The sequence below is a fragment of the Lolium perenne genome, chromosome 3 (assembly GCF_019359855.2).
Source record: "Lolium perenne isolate Kyuss_39 chromosome 3, Kyuss_2.0, whole genome shotgun sequence".
In the NCBI taxonomy this organism is placed as follows: Eukaryota; Viridiplantae; Streptophyta; class Magnoliopsida; order Poales; family Poaceae; genus Lolium; species Lolium perenne.
The window spans coordinates 43,797,825-43,818,447 of NC_067246.2; the positions used below are offsets into that span (position 1 = coordinate 43,797,825).

The 20,623-nt window shown below is 44.2% G+C and overlaps 2 protein-coding genes across 3 annotated transcripts; both read right to left on the reverse strand.

Annotated features, from left to right (window-relative positions):
- Positions 1 to 3,923: 3,923 nt before the first annotated feature.
- On the reverse strand, positions 3,924 to 9,445 carry LOC127341436 (DNA excision repair protein CSB). The gene is made up of 7 exons (XM_051367289.2): positions 9,180 to 9,445; positions 8,915 to 9,063; positions 8,257 to 8,835; positions 7,760 to 8,156; positions 6,139 to 7,607; positions 4,980 to 5,414; positions 3,924 to 4,886 (listed from the first exon to the last, which is right to left on the reverse strand). The coding sequence occupies exons 2-7, from the start codon at positions 9,014 to 9,016 to the stop codon at positions 4,206 to 4,208; spliced, it is 3,663 nt and encodes a 1,220-aa protein (XP_051223249.1). The 5' UTR covers positions 9,017 to 9,063; positions 9,180 to 9,445; the 3' UTR covers positions 3,924 to 4,205.
- A 2,164-nt stretch (positions 9,446 to 11,609) lies between these two features.
- Positions 11,610 to 16,191, reverse strand: LOC127341435 (uncharacterized). 2 transcript variants are annotated; one of them, XM_051367287.2, is made up of 7 exons: positions 16,034 to 16,191; positions 15,455 to 15,508; positions 15,116 to 15,348; positions 14,932 to 15,003; positions 14,455 to 14,543; positions 12,733 to 12,813; positions 11,610 to 12,595 (listed from the first exon to the last, which is right to left on the reverse strand). In XM_051367287.2, exons 2-7 carry the CDS (start codon positions 15,476 to 15,478, stop codon positions 12,084 to 12,086), a joined length of 1,011 nt encoding a protein of 336 aa, XP_051223247.1. In that variant the 5' UTR covers positions 15,479 to 15,508; positions 16,034 to 16,191; the 3' UTR covers positions 11,610 to 12,083. The 2 variants fall into 2 exon arrangements, with proteins under 2 accessions (XP_051223247.1, XP_051223248.1); XM_051367288.2 differs by having other exon boundaries at positions 12,733 to 12,810; positions 16,034 to 16,190.
- Positions 16,192 to 20,623: the final 4,432 nt, after the last annotated feature.

A 20,623-nucleotide genomic window follows, 5' to 3' on the forward strand; every position in this document is an offset into this window, starting at 1 on the left:
ATGGTAGTAAATCACCCTTTGGGAATTTCCAATCGGCGCCCTTTTCCGTGGAGTCATGCCCCAAAGTGCAAAAAACGGAGACAGCATACGCGTGGGAGGTAGGCATGAGATTTTCTAACGCGTAGCAATGTTCGAAATGAACTTTTATGGTTCTAGGACATGGACAACTTATTGCCATCATCATTAGGGATTCCATATTATTCCTGGTGGTCCTTGTTCCTGGCAATCATTCCCGGCGATGCAAGCCATCGCCTATATTTTCTGTTCTAACCGTGATCGTTCATGAAACGCCAACATGGAATTACTTTCACGATGGTGGCTTTCAGCAATTTCTTAATATGGGGTGGTGTTTGAGCAGCGGGAATTGATGTTACTAGTGAAGATAATAAACTTGCGAACAAAACGGGAAAATGGATAAACAGATAAATTTTATTAAAATTAAGAAACTATAGTTGAACACCTACTGTGTGCTCTAGTGGTATACCCCACTGCATGCATGTTTTGATCAAAAATAAGAGCGGGCCTTTAGTATTAAAATAAATGATTATCATTTTTTTATACTAAACATTTTTACTTGTTTATAACTCATTTACTGAATGTACAATTTTAACTTGCATACAATGTTATTCCATTTAAAAAATTGACTGTATAACATGGATGTAAAATAATACATTGTTCTTTGTTACTACCATTTAGGAACTAACTACAAATACAGTTTAGTAATATTGATTCATCATCTGCAATGAAAATTACATTGGTTATTTCCCCTTTTCTAGATCTTTGATATTTTGAACTGTTGATAAAATTAAAATTCTCTAAATCGAAGGAAAATGAAACTATGTGCCCTTTTTGATTAATTTTGTGACACTTAATTAGTTATATTGTAGTGTATATATATATATATATATATATAATATATTGTGTTCTCATTTAGTTGTATTCTCAAATATTGTAAAACACAGGGTTTAACAAATATCTTGGTACAGATTTTGTTAATGTTATGTTGAGTAGTTCTAGAGTGTATATGAGGTGTAAGTTTGGGAAATGCACTTTTGGCTCACAGAAGCATATGCTCCTATTATGTGAATCCACATTTTAAAGTGTTAAAAAGTTCTAAACTAAATTTGTACATGTACATCTAGCCATTTTATATTGGTACACAAGTTTTCAAAAAAAACATTTTTCTGTGGCTCCTGTACAAAAGGCAAATTTTGATGTTGTAACACGACTACATACAGGACATTTTTTATCTTTTTATACACACCACACTAAATGTTGTTTTTCCACGAAAACTTGTGAACGAACATAGGATGTCACGATGTATACCAAAAGTTTTATGTCAGATTTTTTTGACATTTTAAAAATTGTTTTTTTATTATTTTCTATAATAGGTGCATATGCACGTGCGTGCCAAAACGCCACCTCCGTGTAAGTTTTTCCTTGAATCACTAGTAACGAAGTCATGGTTCCTGTGGACGGCGATGGGTGACACACGTACTTTCTAGGATTTTCCTGCAAAAAGTTGCACTTGCCAACACCGGTCATGGAGAAAGGGCAGCCAAGTACGTGTGCAAGGCGGTAAGAGGCGCTTGCAAGCGCGCCAATTCCATCGTCAATATTGAAGGAAATCTGGTGGTCCAGCCCGGGAAAGAGCTGCCACTGCAGAGCAGAGCCCATCCATGTCATAAGACACGTACCTTGCAAAGAACTCCTTGTGGGTGACTTCGGCGAATTGACTCTCGTCCAGCTCGTAGGTGAGATCCGCGTGCTTTTTGGTGGCGTCAATGTACTCCATGTTTCTTCGGTACACCTCGAAGCGCCGCAGCCTCTCCTCCATGCTCGCATAAGAACGGTTGTGATCGAGTGGCCTGCCACCGGAGATCCTTTTCCATCATCAGCATGTCAGCGCGGCCGCTCGACGCCTGTGGCAAACATGCCACACATGAGCAGAACTACTATAGGGATCACCGGCCATGCGCTGCCAAGGAGAAAGCTAGCCATGTTGACCGATCTACACTAGGTACTGTATGCTTAAACATCCAAGTTATATTACTACCTTTATTTCAAAATATAAGAGTTTATAGCTTTCTAAAAAGGTTTATATTTTAGAACTGAGGTAGTATGTGTTGATAAACCCTACCTATCGGGTCGATTGCAATCAAAACGTCCGAACTCTCCAACGCCGTTGATCGCGTTCTGAATCGAACGGTTTGGACTTGCACGGTTCCACCTAGTTTTTTCCCATTAATTACATGCCGTCTGTTGCACGCACTGCTTGCATCCCTGATCCCAGACCTCACCGCCCAACTGCCATCTCCAGCCTCTTCTTGCTATGCTTCCTTCTCCTCCGTCGTGTCATTTTCCACGTTCGTGTGTATCTGAAGTTCTGAACCTATGCCAATAGCATGGCGTTCCGACCATGAGCACCGAGGCCGCCGTTATCGTCAGCAGTGCCACCGCTCATCATCTCATCAGAGTACGTCCACATCAATCTCTAGGTCACGGGGTAGATGCACCTCTCTCGGTGATGCTCGTGTCGAGGCTGAGACTGTGCAATGCAAATTTTGATTCATCGTCTGCAATGAAAATTACATTAGTTATTTCCCTTTTTCAGACATCTTAAACTTTCGTAAAAATAAACCTCTCTAAATCCAAGAAAAATAAAATCACGTGTTTTTTGGATTAATTTTGTGACACATAACTAGTTGAATTGTAGTACATATGTTTTTCCTTCGCAGCTAGTTGTATTCTTGAATATTTTGGTAGCGAGTAGTAAAACACATGGTTTAACAAATATCTTGGCATATGTTTTTTAATTAATGTTATGTTCAGTAGTTCTAGAGTGTATATGAGGTATAAGTTTTTCCATGACTCATTGGTGACGATCCAATTGGTGTCATAAGACGTCATGTACCTTGCAAGGAACTCCTCGTTGGTGAGGTCGGCGAACTGGTTTCTCGTTATGCTTGTAGGTGAGGTCGCCGCACTTAGTGGCGTCAATGTACTCCACGTTTCTACGGTAGAGCGCGGGAAGCTTGGGAATAACACTTAGTGTCGGGTTAGCTGTTGGGCCACGAATGCATCCATGCTTCTGGTGGCGAATGAGTTGTTTTTATAATTGTAATACAGTAATATTACCAAGATATCAATTGTACCTCTCCACTACCAAGATGTCTAAAGACAATAAAGATGTACATAGCAACAAAAAAAAAGACCATGTCGCGATGATCAAACACGCGCAACAACAACACTCTAACCACCAAATCAATATCCAGACTAAAAAAATAAGATTCTCCAAAAGCAACGGTTCCAGCCACCATAATTTTCTCCACCTCTAACAATATCATGAAAGTCTATAACGTTCGCGACAATGCCCTCATGAAGCCGTTGTAGTGGCTGAGAATATAGGCGTGTATGACCGAACCATTTCCGATCTAGATATCCAAAGACACCATATGTTCATTAGCAGAGATCATCAATAGTAAAGATCGGAACTCGACAGTCGCTAGATAGAAGGCTGCGTCAACTAGAGCCGGAATTTAGCGCAAAAAGAGCACCAAGGTTAACCCACCTTTACTCAGTCCAAGCCACACAGGTCGTCTCAACCCTCCATCGACAACTCATGCAGCCATGCCAGCAGAGAATAAGACCGACTCTGGCATACGCATCCGGGAGCCAAATTGAATTTCCGAATATTACTGTGTTATCATTCAAATTGTAATTCGTTCCACACTAGGCATGCAATGCACACCATAGAAAACCCATAAAGCAAAGAAATTTACGGAGTAGCCAGAAGAAATATGGAACCAAAACCTAACATGCCTCTGTTCTTCGGGCCAATCTCTACGGAGTAGCCAGAAGAAATATGGAACCAAAACCTAACATGACTCTGTTCTTCAGGCCAATCTCTTCCATTGCAGAACTAAAAGAATCAGTTATCCACGTTAAAAGATATAAGAGAAAATTCTCAATTCTGCATCAAAATCTTATCTAAACGAACTTATGCATGTATCTACTTCTAATCAAAATTTCGCTCCGCTGAACTACCAGCTACAATTTACTCGTAATCGGGTTTCACCCATGTCAAAAGATTTAAGAGCAGAGTTTTCATCTCTGTGCCAGACTCAAAATTCTATCTAAAACAACTTTATGCATGTATCTACTCCTAACCAAAATTATGCTCTGCCTTAACTACAGCGGACAATTTACTCGTAATCGGGTTTCAGCACCCAGGTGGCGCCACCTGCGCCCCTCTGCAAGGTCGCGATTTCCTTCAGCAAGTTCTTGAAGACTAGCATATCCTTGGGCTGTATCCGGTTCTTGAAATGCTCCGTCAGGCTTGTTGAGCTGGCCGAGCCACCGCTCTGCTGTATGAAGGTGCAGAGCTGGCGGATCAGGACCTCAGGCTGCACGATCATGCTCCTGCTAGTAGAAGAGCTTGACGCGCGGCCATTCTCTGATGAGCCTGGTCTCTGACTGGAACCAGGACCCAGGCTGAGTTGATGTTCCAGCGCATCTGAAGCTGCTCCCTCTCGTGTCCCACGGATCTTGGCCAGAAGTTCGGCAGAGGACAGCGCTTTGCCGTGTAGAGCACCCACCTGGAGAGTTTGTTGAACCCTGCTGTTCGAACCTTCTGACGATGGTTGCGAAGAACTGACCAGCTGGGTGTTGAGTGTTGACCCGAATTTCCTGCGGACAGAGGATGGCGCCCCAGCAGCACCAGATCTTCCGGTCCATGTGGGGACAGCGATACTGTCACGGCTTCTAAGCATCCGTGACTGGCGTAATGCTTCGGCTGCCCTCTGTGCCACCTGCGAAGCCTCTGCTTCTAGGCGCAACTTCTGATCGTCGTTGGCGCTCATTATGGCATCATGATTTACCGCACTCTGCAAGTGGGAAAATGGGTCTTATTTACCAAATACGAAAAGAAAAGCAGAGGCTACGAACTTCCCATAGGGATCAGAAAAAATGTTTCTTACATGAATGCCCTGGGCATCAAAAAGACTCTTGAGGATGTTGGATTCTTCGTCTGCCTGGTCAGAGTTAAGTTCTGCTTTCCCTTCTCCTCCAGCAGATGAACACGGTTCAGCCTCTGTGCTGGTTGGTAAAGATGAAGATTGATCGCCTCGCTGCTCCTCATTTGGAACCCCAATATTCACATCGTCAGACAATTGGCCAAAAATGCTTGATGTTTCTGTTGCGCCATGCCTGTCCTCATCTTGCAATGTGAACAAATCCTTCATGTCTCTGGCTTTGAAGAATCTCTTTTGCTGAGGGTTTTTCAGTACTTTGTTTGTTAGGAAATGCTTGTATATCTGTCGATGGTAGACTTTCTCTTCTATTGTCCCACGGGTGATCAATCGGTAGACCGTCACATCTCTTTTCTGCCCAATTCGCCATGCTCGTTCTCTAGCCTAGTCCACACAAAGTTTAACCAGGTTAGAATTGTCACTTTGTCAGAACTAGGAATTGAAACAATTGTAGATTATTCTTCCAGCTGTACAGGTAGAATATGATTCACAGCTATTCTGTTGGAAATAATCAAACTTGCTAGTCTACGTCTCGAGGCTGGTTTAATTAGGAAAGTTTCATATGTAAGTCGAGTTGGCTTCCAAATGCTAGTTGTCTAGCTATGGTAGATGGGGTACTTGAATCTAGTCCATGTAGGAAACATGAAGGTGTGAAGGAGCTAACAAGTTGGTGTCTGTGTGCTAGCTGCTGATCGAGCCTGAGTCCAACTAATACTTTCTGTTTATGCTGCAAAGTCATATTCGAGTAGGTTTGCTAAGGTTGCCATGGGTCGTGTATTTATACACATGCCCAGATTTCTACTGTGACAATTCAAGAGAAAGAAAAAGAAAAAGAAAACAAGGGGCAAAACACGCTTTTGGGCAAAGAATTTTCGATCACGTGTGTTGTGAGTTTTGATGTGACGGATTCTTGGGCAAAATCCAACATATTCATCTACCATGTCAGCACTCACTGGCATCCAGTTTTGTATGTCAACAATTGCTTCTAAGCTGATTAAGGCGACACATTCATATAAACCCTTAACACAGCTTTGTCAATGCATCTAACGGAAAAATGCTAAGAGATGATAGGTGCATAATTATAAACATGGCACAGAATAGACTGTACCTGCATGTCCGTTGAAGGGTTCCAGTCAGGGTCAAATATAATGACCCTGTTTGCACCGACCAAATTTGTACCCAACCCACCAACTTTTGTGGTCAGAATAAAAATGAAGATTTCATCTGTGTTGTTAAACTCATCGATGAGTGCCATTCTTTGCTTTGGAGGTGTAAGTCCATCCATTCTCCGATACTCATAGTCACGGACAGTCAAGAAGTTCTCCAAAATGTCAAGCATCTGTTGAGTCTGAGCAAAAAGAAGAACGCGATGGCCTTGGTCTTTCCAGACTTTAAGGACCTGCTCAACCACTTTCATCTTTCCACTTCTTTCAGGATTCCCATAGTCAGGATTCTGAGCAGCATGCTCCCTCTCAAGGAGATCAGGATGATTGCATATCTTCCTTAGGACATCGATCCCATAAAGGGAGTTTCTGTTTCCATCAAATATTTGCTCCACCTCTGAACTAGCAAGAAATGCACGGTAAGTATTCCGTTGCTCTGGAGTTAAACTACAGAAAAGAACATGCTCTGTCTTTTTGGGAAGCTGCGCATTGACATCAGCTTTCATTCTCCTAAGAAGATACGGCATGATCAAGTCGCGCAGGACAACAGCACATCTATACGCCGTGGACACTTGCAATGGTGTTGCATTAGCATACCCGCCAACAGTAATTGGGACGGAGAACTCGGTCTCAAACACAGGCAGGACACCAAGTTTTCCAGGGAACACGAAATCAAAAAGAGACCAAAGTTCCGAGAGTTTATTCTGAATAGGCGCCCCTGTCATGATTATCCTGTGCACAGTCTGCAATTGCTTGCACACCAGAGTTACTTCAGCATTGGGATTCCTTATGCGGTGGCCCTCATCCAATACAGCATATCCCCATTCTATATCAAGCAACTTCTCCCGTACGATTCTTAGTTGCTCATATGTAGTCAGAAGCAAACCTGACCCTGAATTCACAACGCGTGAAATCAAATCATCCCACTTTTTTGCAGGCTTTGCATGCGTAACCTCTTCCTGATCACTATCCCAAGAAGCTTCGCTCTCAGAATCACTGTATCTCTTGCCCTTTTTACTTGAACTGTTTGCAGAATCATGTAAGATCTCAACTTTGAACTTTGGATACCACTTACTGGCCTCCCTTTTCCACTGTTGCAAAAGGGTCACAGGACAGATAACAATACTAGGCTTGTACATACCACTGTCATGCAAAGCACCAAGAAATGACAAGACCTGGACGGTCTTCCCTAGACCCATTTCATCACCAATTATTCCACCAGCCCTTTGACAATGTAACTCCCATAACCACTGCACTCCCACTTTTTGGTAGTCAAACAGTTGTCCGTAAACTGAGCCAGGAATTCTCAAACCACCTTCAAGGATGACAGGAGGCAACCCATCAGAACCTTCTATAACTTCATCTTCGTTCTCAGAAACCGATGCAGCAGCAGCTGCCTCCCCAACATCCTCATCTGCAAGTGCAAAAATCAGACATGATAAGTCCACTGCAGTATTTTGATACAAAGTGGTAGCAAATAAGAAAACGGACTGCATTTTCCATGTGCATAGAACAAACATTAAAGCCAAAAGGCTGAGAATACTGAAGAGGCCTTGGCAAGCATACCATCCAGTAACGACTCCTTCCTTGAGTTAGCTTTCATCCATCTCTTGCCAGGCAATGGCCTCTTGGTCTTTCTCCTTCGTCTTTTATTTTCCTGCTCCTCTGAACCGGGAGGGGCAGGGCGTTTTAGAGGTATCCCGAGCCTCTGAAACGGCGCAGTCGGCGCATCCAGCCTAGGCAAGGACTCCGCGTCAAGCAATTTGGTAGTCGGGCGGTTTTGCGCCATCTTCTGCATCGCCTGAGCAGCTTTAGCGATGCTGGAAGCTTCCTCAGTTTCTTCAGCCAGTTCGGCAGAACCATTTTGCCTGTTAGAAGGTCCGGGTCGTTCGACGCGCTTCTCAAAACCCTTTAACTTGTGGAACGGTGTCAGCAATCCCTTCCTGATCAGCTCTTCCCTTTCCTACACAACAGAATGTAGCATCAGGAGGTAGACAAACTTATTACAGGAAACAATAGCTCCAAGTGCTAATTAGGTGCTAGTTAGGCTAGTAGTGGCTCACAGTTTCCATGAACCCTGCAGAAGCTCCATCAAGCACCGCATCAAAGTCATTATCATCATCATAGGTGACAGTTTTCAGCCGACGCGGCGACTTCTTCCTCTTAGGCCCTCCAGGCGGTGGCTTCAGCGACTTCTTCCGCCTCGGTTCATCTTCAACCAGCATGGCCAGCGTCTTACCTTTCTTATCACTCAACCCAGACGTGCCAGGCTCCGACTGCAATATCTCCCTCTGAATCTGCACCTTGGCCCTCTTGAGGCTCCTGAGCCGCTCCGCGGCCAGTGCCTGCTGGAGCGCTCCTCCGCGAGGGGCATCGTCTTCACCGGCATTCCCCTCCCCCTCCTCCGTTTCCTCCTTGACGTCCGTGTGAGCGCTGCCGGAGCGGTCGCTTTTCTTCTTCTTTGCAGCGGCGGGTTTAGCCCCTCCAATGGTGGAAGCCACGGCATCGATCTCGAGCTGCACGGAGCGCAGCCTCTGGTGCAGCTTGGCCTGGGCATCGTCTTGAGGCGTCGGTAGGTTGGCCGCCTGGTCACCGTCCTCCGTTGGAGGCTCTGCGCCACGCTTCTTCGGGTCAGTTTCCGCCTGCAAAACGAAATTGGAACTCGATGAATGTGACAATTAGTGCTGCTAGTTCTCTTGTGCACTGCGCGATGAGACTTGCCTGTGACAGGATCTTCCTCTCGATGTCGTCGATGCTGGCGGAGGTGACGCCGAGGCTGTGCAGCAGGCGCTGGTCGTCGGTGTCGTCTTCCTCCATCGCCATGGGGCTGAGCCGGAAGAGGTCGCCTCGGCAATTTACGAATGAGTCACCTAGACGCGAGCACGGAATCAGTTGAATTCGTCAAACCCTACCGAACAGAAGGCCTTGGGGCGGATCAAGTTAAGAAATTTCGGGGCCCAGCGGGGATGAGAAGACCAGCTCGTACCTCAGACACCAGCCGGGGCCGCGACGAGGGGGAAGGGGAACGGCGACGGCGGCGATAGGCGGAGGGGTCGGCGGCGGGTCTAGGTCACGCGCGCGGGCGGGCGGGGGCTGGTTGGTCCAGAGAGAGGAGAGGAGGAAGGTAGGGGACGCGGCGGCGGACTCGATCGACGGCGATGAATCGGAATTTGGGGGGCGGAGGCGGAGAGGGAGAGGTCCGGCGAGAGGTGGAAGACGACTCCCCCCACCTCTAGTCGGTTTGGTTCAGTTCGTCAGATTAGCTTGGGGAAGAAAATAAAACCTTCTGTTGGATGGAACATTAAAAAAAAACATGAGAAATTAGGGCATTATTAGGCTACATACATTTTCTTGTAATTATATTTTTACTATATTCGTCCTAAGTTAAGTGACTAAAATTGTATATAGATGCGAAGGTATCTATAATTAAAGTGCATCTAGATACATCTGCATCTATACAAAGTTGAGTCACTTATTTATGTATGGAATGATTAGTTAATTTAGCAACTACATCGATGGATATTCAATTCGTTATATTATGATAATTTCTCCATCTGCAGAAATTCAGTTCTCTATATGATATGTTCTCCAACAACTTGGCTATATACATGATGGGGTCATTTGGCTATACACGTATGGCCAGTTATGTCCTCTCGTGCAAGCAGTGTCAGTCTGCATTTATTATTTTCCAAAATATAATTCACTAATATCATAAATAATCTCTATTTCATGATCACAAGATAAACAAAATTCTTCATGACTATTGCGAACCGAAATCCATCAAAACAGGTGCGAAAGAACGGATGCGCAGCAGCAGAATCACAAGGGTTTCTAAGTTTCAGTGAAATATACACTCCCCTCCTCTTGATTTGATATAGTAGGCCGCTGACGACAAACAAAGAACAGAAGCAAGTAGATCATGTTTAATCCACGCCAGCTATTTACATATGTAAAGCCGTCTCCCACACGAGGCCCCGGCAGCCCTTTTTCCATTCGGACGGCGAAAAATAGCCTAGTCGCGTTTTCGGGTTCTCGTTTTCGCCCGGATTTGGGCTTCCATCCATCAGGGAAGCGCTCGAGGAGTCTGGAGGAAACAATAGTGCGAGAATCGTTCGGTGGCCCCGACTTGTTAGCGACAGAGACCGATCATCGTCCTCGTCGCATCGTCTTCCCGAGAATACGGCACACGTGCGTTTGGGGGAAATTTTTATTTTAATAGATATAAGAAATTTGTAGACGCGCGTGCAACATAAACAAATTACATATAAAAACTTTAGAAAAACATAAACAATACATATAAAAACTTTGAACAAAATTTAAACTACTTCTTCTTCCTTGATGGCCCCACCTCATCGTCCTCACGGTGGTGCTTCTGGCTTGTCACCTCCTCCGAAGAGGTGGTGTCGGTCGACACGTCGGAGGAACTTTTGTCCTCCTCGTCGCCGAAGGTGCTCGCCGGCTGCACCTTCGCCTTCGCTTCCGCGTCCGCCTCCGCCTTCACCCGGACCGCCGCATCCTCAGACTCTTCCTCCTCCTCCTCCTCCCCCTCCTCCTCCTCAGCCTCTCCCTCGTCCTGCTCCTCAGCCTCTTCCTCGTCCTGCTTCGTCGGCCTCCCATTCCTACTCGTTGTCCGGCGGCAGGGAATCGTCGATGCTAGGCGTTGCAGCTCTGTCCCACCAATGGCGCCATCCAGACGATTTCCCCTCGCTATCAGCGCCCGATGGCAAAGAGAGATTGCTCATGCTGATAGAGGATGGTGAAGAGATGAATGCCGCTGGCCGGTTGTAGATCGGAAAACGTATATGTATGGGTCTATCGACGAAGAGAGCGGCCATTGCTCTTCCGCGAAGTTCGTGCTCCATTACGGTGGTTCGCGCGTTGAGGCCACTGCGACAGTTCCCCGACGAGGCGTTTGGGCTCCCCAGGCCACTTCACAATCCATTACGGCGGTTCAATGCGTCGATCACTGCGGCGGTTCCCCTTCCCGGCGACTGACACGGTGGTTGACCGTCAGCACGCGACCATGGGCTCGCTGCTGGGAATATAGGCCTCCCTAGGCTAAATTTTTTACATCCATCCGGCGCTTTTTAGCGCCGGATTTCACCCTGGGGAGCCCCAACGGCTGGAGATGCTTTAAGCCATACTCGCGTCGATTAAATCCAACCAGACAGAGTAACGAAAAGTAAAATGTGCACTTTGCTAGATGATCAAATAGTACTACCTAGAGTATATACATTGGGGTTGGGGTTTTCGACCGGTTTCCGCTAATAATCTGGCCAATTTCTGTACTTCTGCTTTATTAATAAAAATGGTAAGTCTTTTGCCTTGTTTCAGAAAAAAAGACATAATGAGAGAGTATGTGTGTGATGTAGGTTTTGAGACACCAAAATACAGAATGAATTTCATGCACGGGCCATAAGAAATTGCAGGGAACCCTTCAAAACCAAACCAATATATAGTATTATTAAAAAACACTAAGATACAGCACAGAATGAAGGTGTTGTATCCTCCTCTGTATAGACTAATAGAGCAGGTTGGAGAGCCAAAGCATCTTTCTCTAGGCAAACAACTGATACTACTACTTACTAGAGCAATTCGAACAGGATCGGCAACTGTTGATTCAACTTTCTCGCCGTTTGTCCTCGCTTTTTCTGTGACTCAGCTACTCAACTCCACTTGAGGCAGGCGAAACATTACAGTGCATTGTCTCCCGCTGGCTGAATTCAACAGCCAAGCCTTTCATCTGCCTCTAACATCCAACAGGCCATCACAAGCTGTCATTCCATACAAGCAGACTGGCACTGCGAGCACTTCTAGTAGCTCCATCACACGGCAGAGAAGCCAGCCCCCAGCTCAAGCATTCTTGGTATCTCGTTCATCTCCAGCCCTGTTACTTGGGTTTCCTCGCTGCACCGTCACTCATCTCGACCCCAGGCAGCCGCAACGCGCTCGCAAACATCCTTTTCGCCGCACCAGTCTGCTCTTTCTTCAGCGTCTCGGCGCTAACATGAGGCGTATGGCGGCTTTGAGTAGAAGGGTGAGGATCTCCACCGGGCGAGGTCGAGTTGTATTTCCTAGCTATATAGTTCTCTTCTTTTCTGACTGGTCTAACTGCATACTGCTTGTTCATGCTACCTGCCTGAATGTTTCGTCCATTTACTGGCTCCTTTCTGTTGTTCATTGTGTCGGCTCTCTCCTTTGTATCTTCAACTCTTTTACCAAGTGCGTGAGAAATCATCCGCTGAGCAACAGCGGGAACATGTCTAGGTTTTACCGCTGATGTGTCCTTCCCCTTGGCCTCGTGTGTAGAGAAGATTCGCTCGCGAGCAGCTTGATAAGCAGCCTCCCTCTCCTTGAGGGATGCTGCTGAAAGTGGCACTGGCTGCTTCAAAGGCTTTGCATCTGAAAGGAACAGGCTATATCGTTACTTCTTTGTTTTCCATCCCTCGGATTAACTGTCAAATTACGCCAAGATCCAAGCCGATTGCAGTTTAAAAATACAACAATACAGGATGTTCGGCCAAAAGGTGGTCATTTACCTGTATCAGTCTTCAGATGTAGGCTTTCAACAGAAATAGTGTCTTGAACAACTTCCGTCTCGTAAGTTTTCTGAAGATCTGCTAGAAGCCAATGTTAATTAGCAACTACAAGCTAGTTTTCTTTAACAACCATGCAGGAGCTCTGTGCCTAATTTTTTTGTAGAAGGAAAATAAATTATCTAGAGCTGGTTGCCAACAAAAAAGCCTGTCAAAGATAGCCAAATGCAGGTCACTAGCTAAGCTATACATGAATAACTGGGATAGCCAGAAGCTTTGAATGTCTTCGTGAATTTTGGAGGCAGTAATCACAAAATTGTAAAAGTAAGGGAATGCATGAGATGAGACCATATTTATGCATGTACAAAAATACTTTTTTCTAATGATGTTTATAGAGTTTCTGAAGATAACATTAAGTACATCCTGGATATTCGTGAATATCAGAATAATACATGTAAAAGCAACAAAAAGTTGTGAATCAAGTTTGCCATGAATTTCAAGCGCGTGCAAGCACAGCCACTTGTTTTGTTTCACCTAGAACCAGATTTTACCCTTTGTTTGTCAAGTATTGCTTACTAGCACTGGCGGGCCTATGTGTATTCATGGGTATTCAGCTGAATACCCAATAATTTTGACCAGAAAAAATCATGCAGTATTAAGCCCAATGAATCTAGCTACCTCTTGGCTCAAACAGCAGCCCAATAGCATCACTAGCTTGGCTTCCATCTCCCGTCCCGAGAGCGTCAGCCGTGAGGCCTCAGTCCATCTCAGGCTGGCTCGATACGAACGAGCGTTCTCCACTTCTCCAGGCTACGTACAACGACGGTTCGTTGTAGGCGAGGCGGCTGCCGCAAGGGCGCAGCGACGCCGTCGGCAATGTCCAGCCAGTGGAGGCCGGCGGGAGCACTGGAGGCCGGAGCTGGCACCCGACAGGAATCCCGAATCTAGCGACTGATGTTGGTCTGCAGACGCGAACAACATCTATTCGCGAAATCCTATCACGGTAGGGTTCTAAATCTAAATCCCCACTGATTTTACTTTTCCTATTTCCAATCAGCAATTGCTCTCCAAGTTCCAATTTTGATTATTGGTTGCTTGATTAGTGACTCAATCGATCACATGATGATCTAGGTAAACTTTGTACTAAATTTGTGGTGATAAACTAAGAACACACTGACAAAGAGATGAAGGGGGTGGGTGGGGTGTGGAGGACAGTGGTGATTTGAAGTTATTGAACAATTTATCATATAATTTCTCCATTATTTGAAATGGTATCGTTATGGAAAATTTGTGAAACTTTCTACTCCCTCCGGTCCATATTAATGAACTCCACTTTGTCTACATTCGTATGTATCTTGTTAAGTGTTTAGACTAGATGCATGTGTATTTAGACAAAGTTGGGTCCATTAATATGGACCGGAGGGAGTATTAATATTGAACAGTTTGTCAATCTTTTTGTTTGTACCGTTGTATTGCACAATTTTTTACCCTTCAATTTTTTAATTGGTTTTCTTTTAGTTTGAACACCCATTGCAAATTGTCTGTGCCCGCCCATGCTTACTAGCCATGGCAAAGGAAATAAATTTAACCAAGGAAAGGAGTGGCCACTCTTTACTTCCTGAGTAGAGAACACTCTCGGGAGGAAGTTTCAAAATATTTCTTCCAAACAAGGATCTGAGTGATCAATACTTGAAGCAGCAAATAAATGCGTGAAGAATGATTCACCTGTCTCATTTCTTGCTAGAAAAACAGAAGCTGAAGGACCATCACTGTCATCGTACTTCCACAACACATCGCTCACAAGGACAGGAGGGCTGCAATAAATAACATAACTAAATTTAAAACAAGGTTACCATAATAACTGCTCCAAATTTGGTCGACCAACAATGTGTAGCAGAGTTTTCGAGTTAAATATACAGTGGCTAAAAAGAGAAAATTGGCAAGAGCAGCAACAAAAGGAAACCCTGCCATGAAGCAGGCATCACACAACAAGCACATTAAGTAAAGTGGGCACTGGTAAGGAGACACCGTGCTGGAACAAACTAGTATTTTGGTACAATGTATACATGTAGGTCATAACAGAATCAAGACAAACAAAAAAAGTTTATCACGGTCTAATATAGTACAGCAGAAACAAGAATCAATAGATTAAAAGACGACACATGGAAAGAGGGAAACCCATGAGCATATTTCGCGACATACATGGCTGTTTCAGGGCAGCGTTGGAGAACTAAATGCCGATCATCGTCTTCACCAACAGATTCATGAGCGAACCTAGGAACAACAAGAATTATCAGAGGATTGGTTACTGTGTTATAATTATCAAGTAACTTAAGTAGGCCATTTCAACGAAGCAACTGGGCATGAATAGAACAGGAAGAAGTACCCATAGATGTCGGCAAGGCGGTGCAAGAGAAGGCGGTTGTATGAACTGGTGGGCTGGAGCTCTATGGTATTCCCAACTGACCCACGATGTGTACCAGTCATGTCACGGTCATGCTCATCGTCATCGTCTTCGTGGTACTGGCGTTGTAGGAGGGTGACGAGGAACTCCTCGGTAGAGAGGACGAGGTGCTTGCTGTAGAGGTTGTCCCTGACAAGCGAGGCCAGCTCCTCAATCTGCTCCACCAGAAGCAAAATATAACAAGTAGGTAAAGCATACTCTGTCAGTGTCCGTAGTCAGATTTCTCTGAGCAGCTAGTCTGGCTAGGGATAATGAATTTACCATGGCAAACTGGGTGGTGTCCATCCTGCACTTTCAGCTACGGTGGATCTTGCTCTGCGCACATGGAAAAAAAGAGAGGAATTGAAGCAAAAAAATGGATGTATCTAGAGACGATCGTAACGAACGTAGAAAATGCAAAAAACCTTAGCGTAGCAACGCTACCTGAATTTCTACATTCTATTCTTGTTAGTACAATTGCTACAGTCTAGAATCTCGACCCACGCTTGTACATTCCCAAAAAAAAAAAGATGCATGTATAGGATATGCATCCAACGTGCTCGGCGAATCAGGGCCTACAAATTTTATGGTAATAAGAAGAAGAAGATAACCTACTATGAATGTTCAGACAAACAGCACAATCCCTAGCTAGCTACTTCAATCAAACTGTCAGCACTTTGGAAGACAGGCAGGGGAAAACTACTCTTCAATGATTTGGCTGACGGGGTGAAGCTCTCGGAGCATCTGGGGTGAGCTGCTCGACGTGGCTCGGGAAGCGGCGGCCCTGGGCGGGGAGAGCATAGCTAGCGGGGGCGGCGTGCGCTAGGGAAATCGGGGAGAGGGGGAGGAAGAGAGGCATACACGGGAGGGTCGCCGGACCGGGGCGCCGGAGAGAGGCGCGGGCACAGCCTGGAGCCGTCTAATCCGATAGGATGGCGGCGGCGCGCGCGCGTGAGGTTGATGCTAGGGGATTGAACCGACGGCAGGCTGCGAGGTGGTAGGCTGACAGGCAGGACTCGGCTCGACTCTCGGGGAGGGTACCTGCAAAGGAGTTATCAGATTCATTTTGTTCATATAGAGAAACTATATAGCAAAAAATTGTTAGAGTGTCATGCTTATTTGACTACTATGATAAAAGAAAGATTATCTTAGATTGTACAGTACCAAATAAATTTTCCATGAGATCTAATCTAATGTTTTTGACACTATAGGACTTCAATAAGGTTAGTTTCTATGAGATATGATCTATGAATCAAACACTTTGTTTTAAAAAAAATTACACAGGATCCAAATCCTACAAAATTCCTATAACAACCTATCTACTAAGGTCATATGTGTCGGGTGGCCAGGTCATGCGAGTGGCAGCCCCGCTAGGGATCATAGCAGCTCTCGATGGAGGTGCCATCTTGAGATAGCGGGTTTGGGTGGACGAGCTACGCGGCGGTTGGTATGCATCTTCTTTGCATGCTCCTGACAGCTTGGTCCGGTGTGTTGTGGTTAGGGTTGTGGGTATCGGTGATGTTTGTGGATGGCGGCGCAGCGAGGGGAGTGCTCGGAGTCCTTCTCCCCGGCAGTAAACTTACAATATTACAGGTTCTGATTCGGTCAAAAAGGGACCAACACAATTCAACAACGACTGAACATTGTAAGAATTGTACATAGACAACAACCAGAGCCATACCACGATGGAACTCATGGCAGGCCTCCACACTGCATAGCCGGTCAGTAGTGGACCACGACGCCCGGTGCATTATCCTCGGCATGTCATCGACTTTCCCATAACATACAAATAACAAAAGGAGAAATATATTTTGCTATCTAACAATGTGCACAACACTAAAATTAAGATGAATTGTATAATACGCTATCTAGCAATGTGCATAGCACATACACTACTAACAAACATGTTACTGTAAATTATCATAAGGAAAATACTACACCTCACACTACTAGGAAAAGGGCTATAGCTGCACGGAACAGTGCCGGCGCACCACCATAGACGCGCGCCGGTGGCAAAATACCGCCGGCGAGCCATGTTAGGCCGCGCCGGCGAAGAACCTATACTGCCGGCGCACAAGAAAATTTAGTGCGCCGGGAAAATAATTCGAAGAGTTCTGGCCGAAAACAGAAAATCTGGGCACCTTACCCCCGGCGCACCTCTATGGTGGTGCGCCGGTGGTAGACAATTTACCACCAGCGCACCACCATAGAGGTGCGCCGGGGGTAAGGTTCCTAGATTTTTCTCTCCACCCACCCCCCCCCCCACCCCGGGAATCGCCTTTTCAGTTTTCGAAAAAATAAAAGAAAATGGTAGAAAATTCAAAAAATAAAATCCTTTGAACGGCCCATGTATTATGTAATCTAGCTTTCATGAAAATTTTAAAAAAATGAATTTCGATATATTATGCAAAATGGCGTCATCTTTCGGTAAAACGGGTTTTCTGGTTGCATACGACCTCCGATGAAAAACTTTTTTATATCAAAATCGATCTACGCGAAATTTCCTATTCGAATTCAACGGCCTACGGCCGTTTGGAGAAAAATGGATTCGTCATTTAAAAACAGAAACAGGACTTTTTTGAGATTTAAGATTTGGGTGAAAAAAATAAAAAAATTACCCCCGGCGCACCACCCTACTTGGTGCGCCGGCGGTAACCCACACTATATAGTCAAGCCGGCCCTCATCCCTCTTCTCCTTCCTCACTTCTCCCCCTTCTTCTCTTTCCCTCCTGCTCTTCTCCTTGCAATACTCACCGACGGCCTTCGAAGACGACTACTACTCCGGTGACCTCCTCCTACTCCGGTGACCTCCTCCTCCTCCGGTAACCTCCTCCACCTCGGGACTCTACCTCCATCTCCGCCTTCTCCTTCTCCTCTTCCACCACCTTCACCTCTGGTCATCTTCTCCTCCTCCTCCTCCTCCTCCTCTTCCTAAACCACCACCACCTCCGGCCTTATCCTCCTCCTCCTAAACCACCACCTCCGGCCTCATTCTCCTCCTCCTACACCGGTGCGGCAACAACAACAAGGCAACGCACGGCCACTGTTTTTGAGGACCCGAGCTAGATGAACCCGAGCTAGAATTTCGAAAAAACATACCGCCGGCACACCAGGCCTGGTTCGCCGGGGATAATTCATGTTACTGCTAGCGCACCTGCTGGTGCGCCGGCGGTAACTCATTATCACCGGCATGTTCCCACCGGCGGGCTCTGGTGCGCCGACAATAGCCGTTTTTGGTGCGCCGGCAATAAGGCTTTTCCTTGTAGTGTCATGTGTAGAATTCACAATTATATTTGCACTAGGCACGACACATTCAGGGATATAATCATAAAGTCTACCACATTGTTAAAAAAATCATTTGTATAAATAATCTCAATTTTTTTACCGTGGGTATTTGAATCCATAAAAATACAAGTGTTAACTAGTAGAAATTATAGCATGATTAACAGTTAAGTACTCCTTCCGTCCCAAAATGTAAGGCGTCTAAGGATTAGTCAAAAGTCAATTCTTACTAACTTTGATTGAATATTTAGGAAAAAAATATTTACATCTACAATATCGAATAAACAAATTAAGAAAATATGCTTTGTCGTGAATCTATTGATACTGATTCAAATTGTAAATATTCATGTTTTTGTATATAAATTTGATCAAACTTTAAAAATGTTGACTTTTGACTAATTATTAAGGGTCTTACATTTTGGGACGGAAGGAGTATATGGGGGATTAAATGCTAAACAATGTCCGTAATAAAGCCAAATTAGCAATAAAAAGCAACGCGGGCACAATAAACAACTACTCAACACACAAACAATAATTGAAAACTATGAGTGTTCATTACTTCATAATTAGAACAATGTCAACTAAATGGAGCCAAATCAAGATCACACATGAATACATGATTACTAGATACAATAGCAATTGTCTAGCTCAAACAACCATAGATAATATAAACTAGAAGAAAAAATGATTTAGAGATATAAATAATTAATCATCCATGATCGTGTGAGTGAACTTAGGAAATTACTAAGTATTATGAGTTAAAACCTAGCATCAAATAAACCACGGTAATACTATCGATATTAAACGCTAACCTCCAGGAACAAGAGAGAGATAAGAACAGATCAATACCCAACAACCACAAATCACATACAGATAATGTATATACTCAACTTGAGAAAGTCAATAATTCACATAAAGCTAGGCAGTATATCCGTAATTACTTAAGCTAGTTGCAACGGGTTATGCATGACACTAGAGCATGCTTAAGACTCAATCCTTTCACTATTGTAAGACGAGATGTTTTAGATTTTCCAAAAATGCATGTATTTAAACATGTTTCATTGCGTAGGTTCACCTATTTCAATCCGTATCTAGTACAACTTGAAATATGTAAAAGATCTTATAATAGTCAACAAATGTAGTAGGAGATAAGAAACCATCGAATAATGTCCAACGCTAAACAACCAGAACACCAAATACACATAGCATAATATACAACCATAATAAGGATGAGGGAACCTCCTTCTCATCAAAGGGTCATGCCATTTATCTTGCCATAATAACACCGAATCTCCCGAGTGAGCTTGGATTATAGTGATTTTTTAAAGTCCTCAATGTAAGCAGAGACATCTTTTCACCGGATTAAACCCTTTAACCGCTCTCTCCATAGGGAGCTTGCCATCACTGTAGTGCTCTTTCTAGATTAATTCAACCTAGGGGGTATCGAACCGATTAAAGAACTTATAGAGATATCTCATTAGTAGAGCTTGATTATGTGTTCTCAAATTCAATGCACCAAGACCTTGAACATCGTTCTAGGCAAGCAAACTTGCTCCCATTTAGCTAGTTGTGCAATGGGTTAGATCATTCTGATAAATCAGAACCTTCTTATGGCATGAAAAAGAAATCTAGAAGCATGGCAAATGTCTAGATGCTAACCCTTTTCATAACTTGTATCGTTTTACACCTCAAACTTTAAAACATACGTAAGAATAAAATACTAACAATAATTAACACCTAGAGTTTGACCATATGGTTTACATTATATTAATCATGCAATTTTGACTGGTCGTTTTACAACATTATTATTTTTATATTTGCGATAGTTACAATGCAAGTCAGCTTGCAAGATTTTTCGACCACATATGATTTTTTCCCATTTGCAGCGGATCTAAGCATAATTCCCAACTGATAGTTGTTTTTGTTCCTATTCCTCATAATTTATAGTGGTCAAATAGGATTACTTTCTTTAATAGATTTTTTCTTTTGTATCTTGTGTGCTCCATAAACAGAATGATAGAACCTCAAATAGAAAATGGCGAAAAATACTTCTAATGTTTAGTTAATCTGATAATTTCATCTTATAAAATGGAAAAAAGGTTCACCCTTTTTATGCATGTACAGACATTTGGTTAATTCAAATATGTCGACCACTTATAACTCCATATA

What these genes read in the sequence shown, in the direction of transcription:
- LOC127341436 (XM_051367289.2), bottom strand. Translation starts at nt 9,016, where the DNA reads ATGGCGATGGAGGAAGACGACACCGACGACCAGCGCCTGCTGCACAGC. An exon ending in CTGCAGGGTTCATGGAAACT is followed by an intron (nt 8,157 to 8,256) that starts GTGAGCCACTAC and finishes TCTGTTGTGTAG; the next exon opens with GAAAGGGAAGAGCTGATCAG. An exon ending in GAAGGAGTCGTTACTGGATG is followed by an intron (nt 7,608 to 7,759) that starts GTATGCTTGCCA and finishes TTGCACTTGCAG; the next exon opens with ATGAGGATGTTGGGGAGGCA.
- LOC127341435 (XM_051367287.2), bottom strand. Translation starts at nt 15,478, where the DNA reads ATGGACACCACCCAGTTTGCCATG. An exon ending in TCTAGCAAGAAATGAGACAG is followed by an intron (nt 12,814 to 14,454) that starts GTGAATCATTCT and finishes ATTGGCTTCTAG; the next exon opens with CAGATCTTCAGAAAACTTAC. An exon ending in ACATCTGAAGACTGATACAG is followed by an intron (nt 12,596 to 12,732) that starts GTAAATGACCAC and finishes TGTTCCTTTCAG; the next exon opens with ATGCAAAGCCTTTGAAGCAG.